Genomic DNA, 22,089 nt, shown 5'->3' on the forward strand with positions numbered 1-22,089 from the left:
AAGGAGCTGTGCAGCTCATCCTTCAGCCAGGAGAGTGACACTGAAGGACAACTTCCAAGCCACAACCCCTGCTCAAATACTTGTCCCAGAGCAGAGGCCAAGACAGAAGCGCTGTACGATGCTCGCTTCTGGTTTCTGTACAATCCTGCCACCCGAAGTCAAGAGAAATAACACCAAAGACAAACTAAAATGGTTACAGCTGGGTATCGGAGAGCTGAGTGGATGCCCTATCCACCAAGAGGTCTTGCAGCCAAAGTGATTTCAGTATAAACACACACTGTGTTTTGTTAACGTTGCGCTCTTGTCTAGCCATGTTCTGACACAATTTAGAGCAGTAGGCTTCCTTTCCTCATACAAGTTAGTTTTTTGAGACTTAAGCAAAAATTTAAAAATAGGTGTTACTAGAACTATTCAGACGAGACATCTATCTGTATATGGAAGGTTAAATACTGAAGAGGAATAAATAATTCTGTAACACTTTGTTTTTCCCCCTGAAAAAAAAAGTTGCTTGAAAGAGTAATCCATGGCAAAGCTCAGTTTATTTAATGACAGAAATAACTGTAACTTTATACATCTAACACTAAATAAAAACAGCAGAATGTACAGATCAAATTCATTATGTACAGGAATTCACTAGGAATATTTTATAAATTGACACTTCCCATGAACTTTATTTAAAAAAAATCAAATTAAATAATATCAACTGCGTATTTGCAGTCTGACTTCAAATAGATTGCAGAAGGGTAGTGAACATCTTAATTTAAGAGCTGAAATCTAAAGAAAAACATAAGGCAACTTCACACATACGGGAACAGCAAAGCTAAGAGTGACACTCCCTACTTACCTCATGCCCTTCAGAAAAGGCAAGGCACAGTATGTTAGGAAAGGGGTGCCGCAACATTCAGCTTTCATGTTCCCGGCAGAGTCTTGTTTAGGAAACAACTTTTTGTGATTTTTTGTTTGTTTGTTTTTTGTTTTTAAATGGCAGGCCATCAAGTCAGTTAAAGCATTTTTACAGTGGGTAACAAGGCTCTGAAATTCAGATTCACTTGTCTCTTCCATAGGTTGGGCAAATAAATAAATGCACCAAAGATTAAACTAAGGTGCTGGCAATACTCGTTTTGAAGGTAACACACTAAATATACAAATAATGTTCTAACACTATTTACAGCTATTCCTCCTTGAACATTTCCTCACTTTAGTAATACATAATTATTTGTAAGATACAAACATTGAAGTAAATTTTGAAGTTTACCTAGCACTCTCTTAAATCTTTTTCCATCATAACGGCAGTATTTGAATTTTCAGCAGGATGGCTATCTCCAGATTCTTGACCATACAAAAATTCAAGAGTTACAGCTAGCAGTTTTGGGGTTTTTTTTTTTGTTACAGCATTCATTTTAGTTTTAGTCCATTTGGTAATTAGAAAAGAATACAATTGTAAAGGGCTGCAGGCTGTATGAATAACTACATTACTTCTCCGCAGGAAGACCCTGACCTTCAAAATAGTCATCTACAGATTAATTCAGATCCAAGGCAGGAACTCAAATTACATATTACTTAAAAAATTTTCAACAACTGCTTATCTACATGCTTGCAAAGTATAAAAAAGAACAGTCCATTTGTAGCTTAGTAGACAGATACTCAAAGAGTTAAATAAGATGAAAGGTAGAAATACTAATTCAAACGAGGTGGTTACTTTGTCACAGATCTTGCTTAAATTTTGTTCAGTGGATCTGTTTCACAGGTTGTACAGAGTTATACGCATGTAACTTTATTTATGAAGTTTACCCTGCAATATTACAGGCTCCTGGCCCCTTGGGTATCTTGTTGCTGTCAAAGTTGGGAAACATTTGATAATACTATAGACTGAGAACAATTTAAAGAATACAATTCTGATTGTTCATGTGTGTAGCACATTCAGTTACCTCGACAGACTTGTTTCTTGCTTAACACCCAAACAAACAACAATGAAAGAACCCACACCTTGTACAGATTAAGATGTGCCCTTTTCGTGGTATTAAATCAGAGACATTTAAACTTGGGCCAAGCATGGCTGTGATTCATGCTTACTCATAGGAAAACCTAGGAAGAATTTTTCCATCTATGTGGTCTAACACTGGGAATTAGCTTGCCACAGAAGTATTTTCTTACAGCAGCAGTAATAAGGTCTTCTGGAGACTCCGGTATTTTGAGAAAAGTTTAATTTTTACCCCATACTAAGATTTTCATAGTTCTCTATCCTGATATTGCTGTGTCCCCCATTTGGGAATTATCAAGGCTCCTCCTCTCAACATGATACAAGGCAAGATCACATCGTAACTAGCTGGACTTCTTCAGTGTATTTATATTCCCAAAGAAGTGTGCCATTAGACCTTTTTCATTTGAGAGTTTCTACATCAAATGTAATGCAAAATTAGAAACATCCATCATTCGGTTGCCTGCTTCGGATACATACAACAATGCAGGCGATAGCTTCCTTTATGCGACCAAACGTCATCAAACGAAACATGATTGCGCATACAGGATGAAGTGCCAGGTCCTCACTTACAAATAAAAAGCAGTTTACTTCTCTAAGCAGTCTCACTGCAGTGGGCTGTCCTCTCGTCAACTTAAATTCACAATCCGTCTCAGAGAGCCACTTCCTCAGACTTCAGTGGACCCCTGCCCATTACCTGTAAAACATTTCACAGCGTTTTGCTGAACCTTGGACCTGCCACCCACCAACCTGGAATTGAAATAAGTTCTTCAAAACTGGGATTCACCAACTGCCGATGGTGCATCTACCCAAAGAAAAACACCTCATATTTTCTGTATGTCGTGTAAAGCACACGAATGCACAAAGCATTCTAATATCCCCTTGTCTTGGGGAATAAACAGGCAGACTCCAATACAGGTAATTTGCTCACAAGCTTGATGAAATGCACATAAAAACAAAAGTAAAAAAATGCTACCGATAGCTGTGCATTTCTAGTTTTTAGTGCAGCCTCTTTATGGTTTTTTTTTCCTTTTCGTTTTTTAAAAGTTACAGCATGATACTTACTCCATGACACAGAAAACATTATTATTCCAATTTTTTTTTAATTTTTTTTTTTTATTATTTTCCAGTTATGGCCAGTGCAGAAATCTTAGCCTTCAAAGCCTTGGCCCACACTGAGGCATCTTAACTTTTTCCCTGTAATGCATGGTGCAGTATTTCATCACCAAGACATTCAGTACTGGGGATTAACTGTTTGAAAATAGGTATCACTGTAAGCCTCAGACAGCCAGTTAATTGCTTAGCTCTCACAGATCGTAAGACCTCACCCTTCTTGCTCTCTCATATACTATATTCAGTCTGTCTTTGTAACATGGGCCACTTCTACTTCTACAGTTTCAATGGCCTGTGTCACTTCAGCCATTTTCTGTCCTTGCTGTTGCGCCAGTACATAATTTACCACCTGCATGATGCTTTGGTCAGAAAGAGTAGAGACTGATGTACATTCCTCAGTAGCTGCAACTGCTTCGATGGCTTCAAGCGTCTCTCCTGTCACTACCACAGTCTCAATCTCACCACCACCAACGCTAATCTCAGTTTCTTGTTCCTGCATGTCTGCTGCTAAAATGCTGATGGCGTGCTCCACCTGTGTCCCCTGGTTATGAAACTGAAGAGTGTCTTTTTCCAGCATAATTTTGCAGGGTACGTAGTCCCTATGAAACTTGGTCATGTGCTTCCGTAGCGTCCGGGCATCTATGTAAGCTTCATTGCACACTGGACAGACGTACGGTCGTTCTCCAGTATGTGTCCTCACGTGACGCTTCAATGAACGTGCATCGGCCCAGGCTACTCCGCAAGTTAGACATTCAAATGGCTTCACACCTGTTCTCAAAGGGAAAGCAAGGAAAAGATGACCGTCAGTGTTCGTAAATATGCACGAGCGATGAGAAGTGACAGGGAGAACAGCAGTATAAAAGAAGAAAAGAAATACTGTAACTTTTTCCATGTAAGAAAGAGATCTTGTTTACTATTTCTGTACTACAATATAATGCAAGCATAATACATTAAATGGTAGGATTTTCCACAAGTGCTCTGCCCAATCTGACATTTTACTTTTAAAAAAATTTTTCTTTTTGAAATTCCTTTTAATGCAGTTTCTTCCCTATTTTAAGTACATACCGCTTAATAAAATTCTAATTATTTTTTCCCAGTGACACCTTTCTGAAACTATGTTTTACTTCATAGAATTTCTCACTTACATTCCTAGTCACACTTTGCTTCTGTAAATCTTACTATACAGGTCTCATCAAACCAGTGCTTATTCTAGTTAGCTTGTAACACCATCTATGGCTTTTTCCCTCTTCCTCCACACCGCATATGTTCAAGAACTGCACCTGATGCTTGTATAATCTTATTGTGCCTTACAATGTCCGAGTTTTGCGGTCTGTAGTATCTAATGGGGTGTGTGGGTGGCAACAAACACTATTTCAATACTGAGTTTTCCAGTTACTGTAGATTTAGGCTAGGTACCTATTATAGGACATTTTCTCTGTTTAGAAACAAGCAGAAACTCTCTATTTCAATAGTTAGACAGCTCTTAGATTTATGAATAACAGCTCTTTAAAAGGAGACATGCTTCAAAAAAGTGGGGTTTGCCCCGAGACAGGAGTATATATAGATTTCCAACACAGCTGGAACAACCAAATACTCAAAAATCAATATCATACTTCACATCTAAAGTAAAAATGCACATACTTTTTAAAATTATAAAATGTTGTTATATTTTCCCCAAACACCATATAGTTTACTACTTGTTATAAGTCAAAAGCTGACCAATTTCCAACAGTGGTCCTTTTTTTAAGTTCAGGCCAATCACTCTTCTGTTTGAAGAATATTTTGTTAACCTTTCAAACTGGAAAATGTTTTACTACATCCAATTCTTTGCCAGATATACATCTTTTGATCACTTCTAAAAAAGTTCCTCTTCCATTAAAGTTTGGAGAAGGACAAATTGTCACTGTCCCTGTGTGTGACGGCAGTTTTAGGAATATCCCAACAGCCACTTCTGGGAATCACTAGAAGGAAGTTAACAAACCAGGACTAGCATAAAACTAACTGGAGAATCTGTAAGAACTTCTATGTATCTTGCAACACAGGACATACACAGACTCAAAGAAACAATTACCCCTTTCTCCATGTTTTTAGGGGTTGAGGGATGTCATGACTACTTGTTTTCTACATACCTTCATGATTGTTCATGTGTCTCCTATATTCCCGGAGTTGTGTGAACTTTCTTCCACAATGCTCACAAACTCGTTCCAGATTTTGTTTTGCTCTTCCTTTTTTACCATGTGTAGCTTTCTTTACATGTCTTCTGTACAAAGCTTTCTCATAAAATTCTTTACCACATATATTACACCTAAAATGTGTTAAGTGAGAAATCTATTTAAACCCTTAATCTATGCTTATGTTACGGTTTTTAAACCAAAATGCACTTTAATTATAGTAGTCAAAATTTAATGGGAATACTGTCTCATATGACAAGTAGTTCCATAATTAGAAATAACATTGTTGGACTGAGCTACATTTTCTCTTGTTCACAGCCACAAAGCTTTCACTTACCAGTCTAGAGAAGTGAGATCACATACAAAGCATTTCTAACTTAATCAATTACATTTATCCTTTTATAACTTCACATGTATTAGTTCCAGGATTGTGCCAGCAGGTTAAAAGTTGGACCACACTATTCGAAGTCACCCATCTGTTCTCAAGTACTCAGGACCCCAGCCAATATCAATCAAGTGGTACTTTAACAATGGACTAGGCAATTCCTTGTTGACTGGCTGTGGATCTGTATAACCTCATATTGATTAGTACATTTCAGCTGTTAAATGAATTTCCTCTTACCTATAAGGGTCTGTGACAGAATGAGACTTTACATGAGAATACCAGTCTTTCTTCCAGCTATAACATTTTCCACAGAACTGACATTGAAATGGCTTCACACCTAAATGTTTATTCATATGCTGCCGAAGATCTCGAGCTTCATAGAAACTCTTTTCACACCTGTAACAGTAAAGGTTTTAGCATCCCATATAAGAAAGATCTTGGTGATCCTGATTTTGAAGGCACTGGAACCCTCCTCTTTAACGGCAACTGAAGACTTTGAGAAGACAACACCTATTGTGCCATCAGTATCTATATAAAGCATAATCCCTTTCCAAACTAGGGAAAATTAAAAGGAACAGCAGCTTCTCTGAAAGTCTGGAATATAACTTGAAAGTCTGGAATATAACACTTTTGTCTGTTATGAGTAACTATTCTTTCTTTTATTTTTATGGGGAATAATCAAAGGCAAACCGACTAGAAGATATCAGAAATGTGTATTATACCATATGAACTTGTGAAGATAGTAACAGCTGTTTCTTCCCTTAACCAAAGAGGATTCATTATTGATACAAAGATAACTGGGATTTGTTGTTTGTAATGCTCAAATGTATTTTTTTAGAAATTAAAACCAAATTCAGAATCCTACAAGAAAGCATCTGAAAGTAGCGATACTTATTATTTAGCTTGCTGTTTATATACATCTAAACCCAGGCAAATTCCTAGTTTTCCTTCATTTATCACTTGCCATAGTGTGACTATGTAAAATTACAAATCACTAGCTCCTCTTGGTATGAAAAGTGCAGAGGTCAGTCTAATCAAAGACATGCTTTCTCCCTTTGAAAGAAGTTCTGCTCTTCAGACATCTTTGCCTGATCATGTGCATCTCCTCCTCATGTAACATCATATACCTGTATGACTCAAGAAAGGACAGAGGCAGAGAAATGCCAGCAAACAAAGGTGGAGAATTCACCTTCTACAGGTGATCAACCTCTGGAACGCAGGAATCTGAATTCCCAACCTCCAGTAGAATCTGAAAAGGAAAAAGCTTCCATACAGGAACAAATCTTTTAATATTACATTTCCTGAAGAATGGGCATTCTGGAGAGGAAAAAAGCCGTCTTTGCTTTTGAGAAAAAAAAAGAAAAGAAGAAAAAAAAGAAAAGAAGGAAAAAGACAAGGAAAACACCCCAAAAAGATAAGGGATAAAAAAAAGAAAAGAAGGAAAAGGTGATGGTCCCTGAGCCACCCAAACAATCTCCTCCTCCTAGGCTGGAAAAACTGACAGCTCCAGTTCAAATGGGGCTCTCAGGGATCCTGGGTTTGCAGATCCACATCAAGAAGTATCACAAAGACCCCTGAGGGTCTTGAGGGTTGGCACTTGATGCTCTCCCATAAAGGACTGCATGTTTGGAAAAGCCATTAGAGAAGTAAAACGCTCAAGCAACCACTACCACCCCCCTCTGACACTCTCATGCACTACTGCAATTTAATCGAATACCTACTGCAGTGGAAAACTTCCACAAACGTTTTGGGAAAATAACTCACGTTAGACTTTGTTCAACTGGGCTAGAAGCTCAAACTCAAGCCTGGCAGGGAGATTTACATACCAAGGCACCAAACTAGAAAACTGAAGTCTGGTTACTACTTAATGAAGCTCTCTAAACCATTTGTGACAACATGAACTATATTCTTAGTAGAGATCATCACTTCACTGTAGAAGAAACAAGGACTGTGTCTGTTTTGAAGGAGTTGGGGAATCAAAATACCTTCTCTCTCAAGGTAATCTTTTGCAACCATGACTATTACCTTGAGTAAAAAACTTTATTTTTTAAAAATATATTTCTACTTCAAAACAAAAATTGCCTTCCCTAGTATGTTTCATTAAACAGTTCTGTGCCTGTTGTGGTCCCTATTAACTCTATTCTTTGTATTTCTAAGATGGATATTTTTAGCAGCACTAAATAAAAACATTGCTGACAGAATTAAAGTAAGTTTGCAGCAGTTAGAAAATATTATTTTTGCTAGCACGCAGCAGCACTACCAGAGATACTTTAAACAATACTTTAGATTAAAGCTTTCATTAAAACCATGAGTTGCATATAGGCAATATTAATTGTACAACCCCTCTTAATAGCTGAGAGAGTTTTCCAGAGGCCTAATTGACAGTTTGGAAATTAAGCACCATTTGTGCTTTTGCAGGTCACTTGAAAGGTTCTCCCATGGTCTGCTTGGTCATGGAAAAAGTATCCATGTTTTGCTAATGCACTAGGAGACACGGGCTCTTTCCAGTTACAGAGTTTCTGCTAAACTGAAGTCCATAATGCAAAGATATTTAAGTGGTCATATAAGTTTTATAATCAAGTTAACTGCAATAGTCAGTGAGTCTTAATTTATGATGTTCCTGCAGAGCTGTTTGCTAAGCAGTGTGTATTGCAGTGCACACAAGTACGTGACATCGTAGACTGTATAGGAAATTTTCAAATTAAACTGAAATCAACTATCACAGTAAAAGAGAGCAAGAACAGGCTGAATGAAGGCCCTTCGCCTCTGACAAGCTTACCACTCTTCTATCTGTCCTACAAGGGAGCTTTAAAACCACATAGCTACTGACTACAGCTACAAGTGCAAACACACTCATTAAAAAACAACTGTATGAAACTAGAGCTCGGTAAGAATTAAAAAACAAGCTTTTGCTCTCCAATGCATGTATTAACAAAAGTGCATTTTTTACTCTTATGCTTTAAAAGTCTTATTCCAGGCCAGTGAACAGCTTTACACTACAACAAGGAGCTGCTTTTAATCTTTAAAATTACTAGGATTATTAATGTTAAGAAAAAAACCCCACCAAAAAAACCCACCAACCAACTTACTGAGTACACTGATATCCACGAACTTCAGGCTTTGGCTGATGTTTCTTTATGTGTTTACTGAGTCCTGATGCCCTGTGGAAAGATCTTCCACAGATGGAGCAAAGATACTTGGATTCTCCTGACAAAACCAAAACAAAATGTGTTACGAAGCCAGGCCTCCATATCTCTGAAGTGCTTCATGAGAGTGGTTTTTTCTTCTCATATAATTTATCTTAAGTAATCAGAGCAGTGCTACAAAGAGAAGTTGGTTTAATTACACACAGATGGACTTTTAAAGTGTATTTCGTATGTGCCAATGTAATAATACACAGAGGGGGGAGCAGCAACTCTAAATTACTTTATTGCATGTTTTTAAACACAGGTACAACATTGCAGCTACTAATTAGTCATGAAATTTGAATAGCCTGAAAAATTGCCCTCTTGTGTGAAAAAACCCAATTGCCTGTGTTCATGTAATATGCAACTTCTCCAGCAACGCAGCATTGCTTATGGATGACTTACATCTTGAATTTGTGGAACACCACCTTAAAATAAAAGTTTTCCACTCCGATTCATCAGTTTAGGAGTGCTGAGTACTAATATAAATTCCTTCATTTCTGGAACAAATTTTCTTAACAGGAAGTCTCTTACTTTTGATTCTGCCCAACTCGGGAAACAAGAAACACAGACAATTTCTAAACATTACCATTCTAAAACTCTGCTTGTATTTAATGATTATATTGTCATCTTTCACATGCCAAGATCTTTCAGGATACCAGGTTTTATAAAATTTCAGTATTAGTACAGCAAGTCTTGTAAAACATATATGGAGATTCTCAGAGATTTAACTTAGCATGTTTTCTTCTGAAAGGACAGGCTGGAAGCGCAAGTGCCCCAGAACATTCCAGCCTGTTGCCTATCTCTGTTGAGTTGACATGATACAGGCATAAATATGTTCATAAAAACATAGGAGCAGACCAACCATGATTCCCTGTTCTTGTATTATGCAAGTGTTCTACAAGTGTTCTACATTTGCATAATAACATTAAGCTGTGGTAAAATAAGCCCAGAAAATAAAAATGTAAAATGACTACTTACCTCTATCTCAGCTGCCTGACCAGTAGAAGAAAAAGGAGAAACTACTATTTTTTTTCCTAAACAGTTCCTTTGACACTGAAGAACAATGTTAAAGTTCAGCAGCATACAATAGCCAAAGTAAAAGGGTCCTCTTTCTCATCACTTACCTGTATGAATGCTCATGTGTTCCTGAAGACTTCTTTTTGTGACAAAAGACTTTTCACACAAGTCACACTTGAACTGTTTCTGTACTTCATGGAGAGCTAAGTGCATTTTTAATCCATGCTTATACGTAAAGGTCTTTCCACAAACCTAAAAAAATCCATAGCCGGTGGAATAGGACAAACAAAACTCATTATGTAATAGGTGTTTAACTTCAAACACAACAAAGCCTCCTGTATTTCTTGGGAACCAAGACGGCCAAGCCTGTGATTTTGCACCAGTGGCAGAACTGGTCTGTTAAAAAAGAATACTCAATGGAAGAATTCTTCTAGACACAGGAATATGAACTTTCATGATTCAACTTCATTCTAGTTTTCTCAGTCTTGGACTACAAGAATTTTCATCAGGAATGTTACAGTAGTTTTTCCCATTCTGAAGTGACCTAAATTAACCTAAATTTTAGGACAGGGTGTCAATACTAAAATATCAAGAAAACATTACTAATTTGATTACAAAGTAAAAGGACTTTATCTTTACCTTGCATGCATGTGGTTTTACACCTGTATGTTTGAGCATATGTATTCTGAGAGAATAGAGCTTAGGTAGAGTTCTCCCACATATATCACATATAAATTCCCGTTTAGTTCTCCCTTTCACCGAAGACACTCCTGTGTCTTCTACACTAGCAGCTGCAGTGTTCACTTCGGTCTTCCGAGTGTGCCGGACAAGATGGGCTCGCAGGGAGGCACCATACTGGAATTCTTTTTTACACAACTGGGAAAGAAAATATTACAACTTTACTGTGCATTTAATACTCAAAAATTATTTCAGAAAAAAGGTAATCAAAGGTTTTAAGTATAGTAATATGACTAGCTAGGTCTATAATCTGACTCTAATAAGCATTTTATCTCAGCTTAATTAATAGTTGTAAATTTTGAATTTTATGGCTACTGACAGAACCACTGATCACTTCCCAATAAGGCTAACTCCCAGGCTAATCTAAACACAGTTGCAAATTTACTGGTAAGGTTAAAAGTAAAGCCCACACCAGCACTGTCTTGAGCCGCAAGTGTATTCCCATGTCACACGGTGCTGTCAGGCCATGTGGCTGCACCACATTTTACCCCACCCCATCCAGATCAGGGCTGCATCCATCTCTGAAGTCCGTAAGAAAAATAAATACATGTACGAAAAAAGGCAAGAAAAATAATTACTAATGTCATTACTGAACGAATTTTCATAAACAGGGAGGTTTACAGGACCAAAAAAACCCCACAGCAACTTACTGGGCATTTATAATCTTTAGATCTTTCATGTTTCAGTGTGTGCATTATAAGTGCATAGCGCCGCTGGAACACCATTCCACACTCAGTGCACTTGTGCTGAGTTTCTACTTCATTATTTTCCGTGGTCTCTCTTTTGGGCTGTTTCATTTTTTTCCCTCTTTGTACCAGCTTCATGGCAACCTAAGTTGGAAAAACATAACCCCTGAATGAACTTTACTACACTGTATTTCATACTTCCTCTGCAAGTTAGTACTAAAAGCTGATGTTTCTGTGTTACTATAATGCCACCTAATTTTGCTCCATTTACTTAGCTGCTAGAAAGTTACCCCCTTTCAGTTCACTGCAAAACTACAGATCTCATGTTGGGTGAAAAACTGGTCTTGTTTTAAAACTATAAACTGACGATAACTATAGGCAGACAATGACTTACCAGTTCAGAGACAACTAACTATTCAGCCCTGAGTAACTGCCTAAGGGAGAGCTAAGGGATAGTTACAGAGGAACCACAAAGTACTGCCAGTCACAATTTCTATCAAATGTTTCCAACCCTTTCCTAAACTCCAACTTCCCTTTTCAGGATTTACATTTGCTTTACTACAGAAGTCATCAGATTAAAAAAATAAGTGGCCTAATTAATTTTTACCAGCCAGTAAAAACTGAGTTATTAATAACCTGTCAAAAAATTTGCAGTATTTAAGCAAAGTTCTTTCTGGTTAAGAGCATTCAAGCTTTACTAGTGTTTTTTGGTTAGGCAGTATTGGCAGTGCTACCTGGAGCTGATAATCTCATTTTCCTCTGTAGAAACTTGCTGTCAAATTCTTTAAAAGCCAAATTGTAAGTGATCAGGCTGAAATTTCCTGTATCAGGTATCTCCCCTTCAGATTTCTGAGAATAAGGCAAGTGAAAAAAGTACAAGCATCCCCATTTCTTCTTCCTGTTCTCTCAACAAGTGAGGTATCTAACAGTTTTTGAAAACATGCTAGCCCTTCCATGTCTCTCAAAAACAAGCTGTAACTCAACACAGGGACAACATGTTAATTTTTTTTAAATTTTGCTGTTGCTCTGAAAACTTACACAAACTTGACTAAATTGTGAAGCCACTAAAATAATTTTGTTCAGTAGATGATTAGTAAAAGCTTGGAAAAGAATCCATTCGTACAAAGCACACTTCATCCCCAACATCTCCATGCCAACTGCAATTACTGTAATTCAAAAGTCAGCAGCATTTTTTCTGCAACGTCTCTTTCCTGTTATTCTTCCAGCATCAAAACTGGGAACTCAGGAAGGAGTGTCTCGTTCCCAATGCTTATACAACATCCAGTGCCATGAGGGGGAGTTGAGGGATGCATGAGACAAAAATGCTAAAAGCTATGAAATGAATTAGGAAAGAAGAAACCTATTGCCGAGTCCAGTTCTGAGCAATTATCTAAACCAACTTCTTTTTTCCATTGGTGGCCACTGTCTGTAGTCCTCATCTGTCAAGTGGCCAGATTTAAAAACTGCAAAATAAGTTAAGAGGACCTGTTCCTAAAGGTAGATACTTCCCCTCCCAAAACAGAACAAAAACTTGTCATTCTCCAACCACCATAAATACGTCGCTCAAATATTTTGATTGTGCTAGTTTTAACATCTGGGCTTTAAGTTGTCCATCTGTAAAAGGAGACTAATGCTACAATTTCTATCTATGAGGCTGTTGTAATTATAACAAATTATCCCCCTGCATGTGGGACTGATGGCTCTAGTATGTAAAGGTCTCACAGAAAACCTCTGGAAACTAACAGTTCTTGGTAAAATTTAGCCAACATGCAATGAGTAAGGCAAAGTGTACTCTGTCACAAAACCAAATGTATTAATGCTCAGTGAGGTGAATGTCAGCTATCCATAGGCACTAAAAGAGGAAAGGCTCCTGAATGGGAAAGAGTAAGAAGACCGTTTCATTTAAAAAAAAAAAAAAATTTGAAACAACTAGTTCAATTACTAAATATTTAATATGTCCGAGTGCTAGAGTTTTTAATACCAGTGCTGTTTGAGCCTTTTTTTTTTTTAACTGACCCCAATCTGAAGGTAGCAGGACTACACTACTGTGACTTATGACTATGTCTTAAGATCTACATACGATGTTAAATTTTTCATCCCTAATGCCCTGTTTTCAAGTCTTAATAAATGTAGGGTCTCACTTCTCTAACAGATAAATACTGTTGTCTATGACTGACATACACACATGCTAGTTAAGAATTAAATTCCCAGATCATTAAGAATTTTAGGGAGAAAATACATCTTCTGTCCAACCATAAGAAGCTGTGAGAAGATACTCAAGCTGGGCTAAGGTCACTGAGCATTCCAAAGATGTTCAATATGGAAGGAATTTTGACACCAATAGGGTTTGGGGTTTTTTTTGCACAACTGTCACATCTTAGAAGTTACTTTGGTTTGCAGTAATGTTAATCGCTCAAAAAAGAAAAACATTTGCCAGACAATGCTTGGAATCAGGAAACAGTCTTTTCAGATTGGTCTTGAAATACTGGACGATTACTGACAACAGGCCTAAAGACAGATAGAGTACCTGCTGTATTGCAGATTTAGGATTTGTCTTTCTATTTTGCAGTTTTTTTTCAATTCCTTTATGCAATCGGATATATCCCCCTTCACTAACAGAACGCTGGCGAAGCTTGCTTTTGTAAGTATCATCTTGGCTGGAAGCTAGGCTTTCTGGTTGTGAAACTGAAATGCTCTGTTCTTTACTTTGCCTGCCACGTTTTTGCTTGAGTGTTTCCGAGGAGTCTTCAGAAGCAGTGTCCACATTTGCTTTACCACTTTCATTTTGATCCGTCTCAATTTCCGTTTGACTTTGTGTGTCCATGGCTTCCACAGCTGATGGCTCAGCCTCTACGACAGACACGGTGCTATTTGAAATGCTCTCCAGCAGCTGCACCTTGACGTAATTTTCAGTTGCTTCACACTGCTCTGCAGGCTTCGAAAGATCATCCAGAGCGGCCTCTGCAGGCTCTGGGGGCAGGAGGTCAGGCTGGGGTGCTGCTGCCTCCTCTGTCCCAGCAGAAGAAGGAGCTCCATTCACAGCTACTGGCACTTCACTAGCTGTGAGCTCAGGTTGCTCAGCACCGTCCACAGGCTGCATCTCAACTTCAGTCTGCTCTGCTAAATTTTGTGTTGACTCTACTGTTTGAATATCTCCCTTTTGGTATACCGTAATTTGTTTTTCTTCCATCTGTTTGTGCACGTTTTCACAGATTTCGAGGACCTCTGACATGAAGAGATGCCGGGCAAGCATGGCCACTTCTGCCATACTACAGAAGTCAAAAGTTAATTCGGAAGTATAAGCAAATTCCAATAGAGGCAGGAAACTGGACTTGCAGAACCCTACCAGGAATAAAACAAGAGATTAGAGCAAACACTGATGACCCCAAATTACACCAAAATATCCCATGATGGATACAACAGTTCACCTTTGATATGGTTAAGTCTGAAATTTAGAGCGAAACACACTTGCAAGTAACATTGAAGCCCCTCCACTGGGACTCAATTAGTTGTCATTTACGCAAAAGCGTCCTCCTTGTGCATTTTCTATGTGGAAGTAAGCTCAGAGAACTTTTCCAATAAGTAAGTAGAACGGAGGTAGTTTCACAATAAAATTCTCTAGAAGAATGTTTCAAGATGCTGGGAGAGCCACAATATTTTTGAAGCAGATTAACCCTAATTTAACCAAAGTCTTTCTGGACCTGCTACATTCAGAAAGTAGTCAGGACTTAAGTAACAACTGATGTGGCAGAAAAATGAGACAAGAAAGTGGCTAATGAAAAAATAAAGATATGGATATATAGATAGAAGTGCTTAAAAATAAGCATTTGGTATAATTTTTCCACAGTTCTGTAAATCATAAATCAAATATTTAATTTAGGGGACCTTCTGGACCATCATACTAGAAATCTATTGTTCATGCATGTCTGTTTTCATGCAGAGACACAGTTAAGAAACTTATGGGAAAGAAATGCAGTAGGCATATGTTCTGTACAGTATTCTTCTTCACTACAAAGCTATTTTTAGAACATTTATTTTAGGATCCGTCTCCTGTCTTTAAGGTACCAGAAGGTTTGAGAAATAAGCAGAAACATGTATAATAGTGTTTCACAGACAAAAGAAACAATTCAGTATTTGTTCAGCTAAACAGCTCTCTGAGAAGCTAGTCAACATCCCCTCTTGATGTATTCAGACATTGATTATGTTCCCTTTTTTAATGTTTGTGACTAATACATGGAAAAACCACACCTAAGCAAGATAAAAATCAAAGCTTCTCAGATATTTTAAGATGAAATCCCATAGTCCATTCAATATGGAAGGTCAGATTATGCAAAACCAGAGTGATCACTTTAGCATTAAAATCCACACAAAATACTTATAGATTAAAAGAGAAAAAAAAGCAAGATAAAATATTTGGTTGTCTTGAACACTCAAAAAAGACTGAATCAAATACTGTACACCTTACTTAGGATATTATGATTTCTAGCTTTGAAACCCACAACAATTCACCTGACAGATCCACTACAGCTTCATGACTAGAGACAGCTCCCTTTTCAATGAAGAGCTCTCGGAAGTACTCGCTGTTGGCTGCCAAGACAGATTTGTGAGCTTTGTACTCCTCTCCTTCAATCAGCAGAGTCACATCACAGAACTGATTGGAAAGCCTCTGCTGATTCAGTTGGTTTAAGACTGACAGACAATGTTTGGAAGATGACTGCTTCACAAGGCCCTTACTGTCAACCTGTCATAAACAACATTATGAGAACTTCATTACATTTAGACTGTGCCTTTTTAAGCATTCACACTGAAACACAGAAAAGGATTATTTTCTGCAACTGTACAATCAGTTCAAGCCTGTATAATATACAGCTTAACTTTACTATTGTTTTCTTTCTTTAAATGCATCAAGTTTCACCCTCCCTCCAAACACAGTTAAAACAGACAACTGGAAAAATGGGAAGACACAGATATTCAAACAGTTCTTGGACCGTATTTTTCGATGCTACAATCTGAAATGGTTTCTAGATTCAAAAGTCTTTACATGCATAGGAGCCCCCAGTTATCAACAAGAATTTTATATATAGATATAGCATCGCTTCTTAAGGAACTGGATATAGATTCCATAAGAATCTTGTATGTGATGCTTTACTACTTATACTTTTGCCGTCCATTTTCCCTTGGGTCCTATACGCATAAATAAGAGTAAGGGTGATTTTATTTTCCAAAGATGACACACTATAATTAATTTCATGTCATATATACTAATAACCCGTTTCCACATATTGAATATCTTTGGCAAAATTTACATCCTTTTATTATTACAAGATTATCACAACAATGGAAAATAAGTATGTGCCCAAGAACACATTAACAAACGTCTTAAATACATTCAGATGTAAACAACGGTACTTACAAATACAAGCTCATGCTTCGCTATTGGCTTCTTCTTCACAGGCTTTGGGGATGCAGCTGGGATTGATGCTGTATTACTCAATTCATCATCTGTTTCATTACTGTCTTCATGAGATTTTGCATCCAGTCCTAGTTCCTCCAGCATTTCAGAAGGATCTGACAGAGATCTAGAGCGATCTAGCTTTTCCTGGCACTTGCTGCATTCTTTAATGTAATCTTTAACCTGCTTAAGAATACCTAAGAAAAATTAATGGAGCTTAATTAGGCTTCTAATCTTCATTCAATTTACCTTAAACACGTAATTAAATATGTAGGTGATTAGCAAAACATATTACACACTTACTGAGAAAAATGAAGTCAGTCACCTACACTTTCCTTCTCTGGCTTCTTTTTACCAGTTCTGCTTCTCTCACACCATTGTATGATATTTTATGTCACTACTGTAATCCATCATTAATTTGAGATAGAACATTTAGAACATCACTATATCAAGCAGACCCTTCTAGAAAGATTTTTAAGGCTAGAAAAAAATATTTGTATTTACACATTCACCCCAAGAATCCCAAGACAATGAAAGCTGTAACCTAATCCTGCATTTAGCCCACACAAGTGGATCTCAGCTTGTCTTTACTGAAGGGGACAAGAACTGGAAGGCCCACCTAAGGGCTTTTGCAAAATTAGGACCAACTGTGTTACATGCAATGACACTGACATGTATTATTAACACCGATTTAAATCAATTGCTTATGATTTGGGGATTTAAAGAAATTAATTTCCCACCAGTACTTTAACCGGTGTAACTAAATAATTTTGGATACTCAATACTTCCTAAGCTCAGGGTCCTCTTCTAGGTACCAAGGCATTTTCAGCGTATGGCTTTCGACCCAAATTCATTTTCTTCACTAGGACAGTATAAAAGTATACATAACAACAGCCGTGTCTCTATAGTTCAAAGTCCAGCACAGCTCAAAAACTTGGCTGACATAGAGTTAGATTTGCACTGCTCACACCTTTTCAGAGCATGAGATGCACTATCACTACATACACATATCTGGTAAGGATCAGGAAAACACAGACTTCAGGCAACCCAAGACATTCCAACCTAAGACATTCATGCCCGTTTCAAACATTTTTACGTTTCCTTGACTTCATCTGAAACCAGGGCTAGTTCTCAGGACAGAAGGTCTCTGATCACATATCTAACACCCTCCTGGCCATGGGGCCATACTCCAGCCCATTGCTTCCCAGTTACAGAGCAGACAGACACAACAGACTGGCACCCATCTCAGGATGATGACTGGATCAAAGCTGCTGTCCACTAGCAGCAGAACAGTCTTATAATGGCAGGGGAAAACAATGTTTTAAAGGAGACACAGATAAGAAACATAATGCTTGAACTGAAAGCAGGGCATGAATTTTATTATTCTCAGTGTAAGAGAAATAAGAGAACATAGGTCGTGCAAATAAAGGTAACCGACAAGATCAAAAGATGCAGAATACAGAATGCCCTCTTCTGACAAACAGAAGACATACTGAAGTCCATTAAGGAAGTTTCCAGCACAGGATGACAGTAGATGCTAGAACAGTCCAATGCTGGGCAGATGATGAGAACTCAGATAAAGGCAAGGAGACCACCATGCAGAATGGATGTGGATGTATCAACTTTGAGACACCAAATCCTTTTTCACATCAAAGATCTTCAAGTCAACGAGATCCGGACTGGAAGGATGGGCTGCAGCTAGAGCAAAAAGCCTCCAAATTAAGACAGGGAAAACTAAAGCTGAAATGACAGACTTGCTGCCTGATGGATGAAGAAAGCGCAACGACAGGAGCAGTACAAACAGAAACTGGGCCCTGGGCAACTAAAAAGCAGGCTATTTGTTTAGTGGATACATCAGACTAAAAGCAGAACACCAAATCCAAAGGGAACGCAGAGACCAAGCCGTTGGCTCAGCCGAAAGAAGGCCCCGATGGGGAATTATTGATGTTCACACGCTACTGTTTCTAATGGCCATGACACCACTCAGGACCCAGCTGAGAATTCGTCTGGTCTTTTCAGCTTCTCATCAGAAGAAAGAGACGCATATGCCAATGAGCGCAAGGACTACGAACCATCACTGGGCAGCTCTACTGTTTAAACGTGAGCACCATCCACATGCTAGTTGGAAAAAGCATGATGAGGTTAAAAGCTGCACTAGGTCACGCGGAATGGATTATCGCCCTATACAAAGCGTGCAAGTTGAGAAATCGCTACCTTAAGCAGGCTGTATGCAACACTGGAACCGGGACAGTCATGCTCGGTGTCTCCGCATACTCGAAGTACCGCTACTGAGGAAGAAGCCACGGGCCCATTTGCTGGCCAAGGCGTAACTCGCAGAGCGAAGCCTGCCTCCTACGGAGCGACCCGCAGTCGCAGCGTACAGCCTACGTGCTTTGAGACGGAGGTCTCACGGCGCCCGTCACCCAGCGCGCCACAGTCCCCTCCTGCTTCCTCCGGCGAGCCTGCACGGCCTCCCGCCGCACAAACCCGGGCCGCCGACCCGGCGCCGCAGGGGCCGTAACCCCGGCTCTGCCAGCCGCCCCCTCCCCCGCCCCGGTGCGGCCCCTCCTGCCGCCCGCCCGCTCACCTCGCCACCAGTACTTCTGGGAGAGCCCCTGCCAGGTCTGCAGGCGGGTGCGGTGGGCGCCGTCGGGCGCCAGGTGGGCGGCGCGGATGAGGCGGGCGCGGCGCTCGGCCTGCAGCACCACCTCGAGCTCGGCGAAGCGCTGCTGGTCCCGCTGCCGCCGCTGGTAGTAGAGGGTGCCGCCGCGCACCACGTAGCAGGCGGCCGCCTTGCGGATCTTCCGCTTGGCGTTGCCCTCCGTCCCCGGCGCGTAGGGCTCCCGCTCGTTGGTCAGGTAGCGCAGGATGGCCAGGTAGCTCTCCTCGCTGGACATGGCGGGGCAGGGGGAGAGGGGCAGGGGGAGGACGGGGGGATGAAGGGGCGGCCTCCGCGCGGCTCCCCCGCGCCCTCAGGGCCACGCCGGGCTTCCCCCCGCGGCGCCGGGCAAGGGCACGGTGCTGGGCACGCCGCTCTCGGAGGGCGGGCGGAGGGGCAGGCTCTCGCCCCCGGGAGAGCTCTCCGCGCGGGACGGCGCCCGCCCGGGCCAGTCACATGCGGCGTGCCCGCGGGGGGAAGAGGCGTCCCGGCTCCCCCCGGGGGGTCCGTGGGGCTGCGGAGGCGGCTCCCGGGGCAGGGAGAGCATGCGCTGCCGAGGGAAGGAGGATCGGGGCCTCCCGCGCCTCCACCGGCCCCTCGCCCAGGCGCGGGGAGGCCGGAGAGCGCGGGCGGCGGGTCCGGCGGGAGCCAGGCCCGGGGGGGAACTGGAGTTTCGCAGCCAGCGGCGGCGGGTGGGAGGGAGAAGCCCGGGCAGCAGCAGCAACGGAAAGACAAAATGGCTGCTGCACAAGAGGAAGTGAGGTCAGAAGCCCGCGCGCATGGGAGGGGGCGGGAGGAGGGGCGTGTGCTCAGGGAAGGCGCAGCTCGCAGGGGGAGCACGGCCGCCATCTTGGAAACGGGCAAAGGAGAGGCCGGGCGAAGGCTGGAGGCGGCCATCTTCGAGCCGGGCAAAGCCCGTGAGGGCGGGCACGGCCGCGGCGCTGCGAGTAGGGGACGCGCCTAAATCAGTGCCTTTATAGCCCTGGCTCCGAAACGAGCTGCCTCCGCTTCAAAATGGCCTCGGGAGTAGGAGCCACGAGAAAACTGGAAGCGTGATTTCGCGTTGCAGTGCGAGCATACCTGTCAGGAGCAGCACAACTGGTGACAGCTGCACCAGCGCAGGCAGGGTGGCACGGCAGCTACGTCTCGGTGCGTTGAGTGTGCTCTTTTTTATTTGTAAAAGGAAAGAAAGAAAATCTTTCGAACGTCAACTGCTGGTTTTCCTTGTCCGAGTTCTGACCTGGTTCTGTGTAACACCCGTAACAGAGACACGAGACGCAGGAGCTGCAGGATGCCCGCGCCCAGGCGGGAGCGTAGCCTGCAGTGACCCTTCCCCTGTGCTTAGTACTTGCAAGATGGCATCCGGAGCACTGTGATCCCCCCAAATTAAGACACTGACTGGATGGAGTGAGTCTGGCAGCAGGCCGCAAAGATGGTCAGGGATCACAGCATGAGGGATGAGGCGAGGCTGAGAGCCAGGCTTTTTCAGCCTTAAAAAGGGAAGGCTTTGTGAGGACCTTGCTGCTGTCTGCAGCTACCTCACCAGAGGATACAGAGAAGATGGAGGCAAACTCTCATCAGAGTTGCATAGCAGTAGGCAACAGGCACAGGTTAGAACACAGGAAATTCTAGTTATATATATATAAGGATTTTTTTTATCTTTTGTTTTTTAAGCCATGGTGGTAGTCAAATACTGGAACAGGTTGCCCTAAGAGGTTGTGGAACCTCTTGTCTTTGGAGTTGTTCAAGACTCAGCTGAGCAACCTGATCTACATAGACATGCTTTGAGGAAGGGGTTGGACTACATGACCTCTGGAGGTCCTTTTCAACCTAAATTATTCTGTGGGTCTATGAAAAATTTAAGTATTCCATTTTTCACGATAAATATTTAATAGAGGATCAATTATGTTGCATTAGGTACACACAAGGACTTTAGTTTATTAATTTCCATGTTAATTCATTGCATTATATCTGTGCTTGAGCTGAGTAATGTGCTGTTACACCAGGTTAATGCCCTGCTCTGAACAGCCTGCTCACTCACTTGAAGCATAGCTTGTGAGAAGAGTAACCTGATGGGCTGTTATTCTTTACTCCGTCTCAGCGTATCAGTCAGAACTCGATGAATAAACAGCAAGGAAGGGTAACCTTAAAGTATATCCGTGCACCTCTCCAGTAACACCAGGCAGCCAAAGCCTGCAAACTTCAAAGCATTAAGAAATATTGACTTACTAATTAGTCATATCTGACAATCAATTCCTATATCATTAATGGTATTTCAAGCAGATTGTTTGTAAAAGCTCATCTTCACTTTCAGCTTTTTAGCCAAAAACTTTCACAAGCATGCATGCAGTGTACCAGGTGCTTTATATAAGACAGTGATATCAGGATTTTATATAGTCATCACTGGCACAGGTAACTTTCAGTGGTGTTTTCAGCCTTCAGTTTTAAATGATTAAAAATTCCTTTCCCTCTTTCTCCCCTCCAGTTTCTGGCTCCTTCACTTTCAAGTGTGCTAACCTGTTTAACAGCCTTCAATTTACTTCTAAACATGAGTAGCTCCTATACTTTTTTTTAAACAGCAAAAAGCGTAATTGTTTAGAAGATAATGGTGCAAATTCCACTAATGTAATCAAGCTAGACCTATTTTAAATGGGTTACAACCTTCATCCAGACCTGTATCTATTTTATTAATAAACCCAAAT

The 22,089-nt window shown here is 40.7% G+C and overlaps 1 protein-coding gene across 1 annotated transcript; it reads right to left on the reverse strand.

The window, feature by feature from the left end:
* Nucleotides 1-520: 520 nt before the first annotated feature.
* Nucleotides 521-20,138, reverse strand: ZBTB11 (zinc finger and BTB domain containing 11). The gene is made up of 11 exons (XM_072884194.1): nt 19,316-20,138; nt 16,690-16,925; nt 15,786-16,017; nt 13,804-14,618; nt 11,241-11,420; nt 10,492-10,728; nt 9,960-10,104; nt 8,737-8,854; nt 5,885-6,043; nt 5,221-5,396; nt 521-3,859 (listed from the first exon to the last, which is right to left on the reverse strand). The coding sequence occupies exons 1-11, from the start codon at nt 19,623-19,625 to the stop codon at nt 3,333-3,335; spliced, it is 3,135 nt and encodes a 1,044-aa protein (XP_072740295.1). The 5' UTR covers nt 19,626-20,138; the 3' UTR covers nt 521-3,332.
* Nucleotides 20,139-22,089: the final 1,951 nt, after the last annotated feature.

Source organism: Ciconia boyciana, chromosome 1, assembly GCF_034638445.1.
Source record: "Ciconia boyciana chromosome 1, ASM3463844v1, whole genome shotgun sequence".
Classification (NCBI taxonomy): Eukaryota; Metazoa; Chordata; class Aves; order Ciconiiformes; family Ciconiidae; genus Ciconia; species Ciconia boyciana.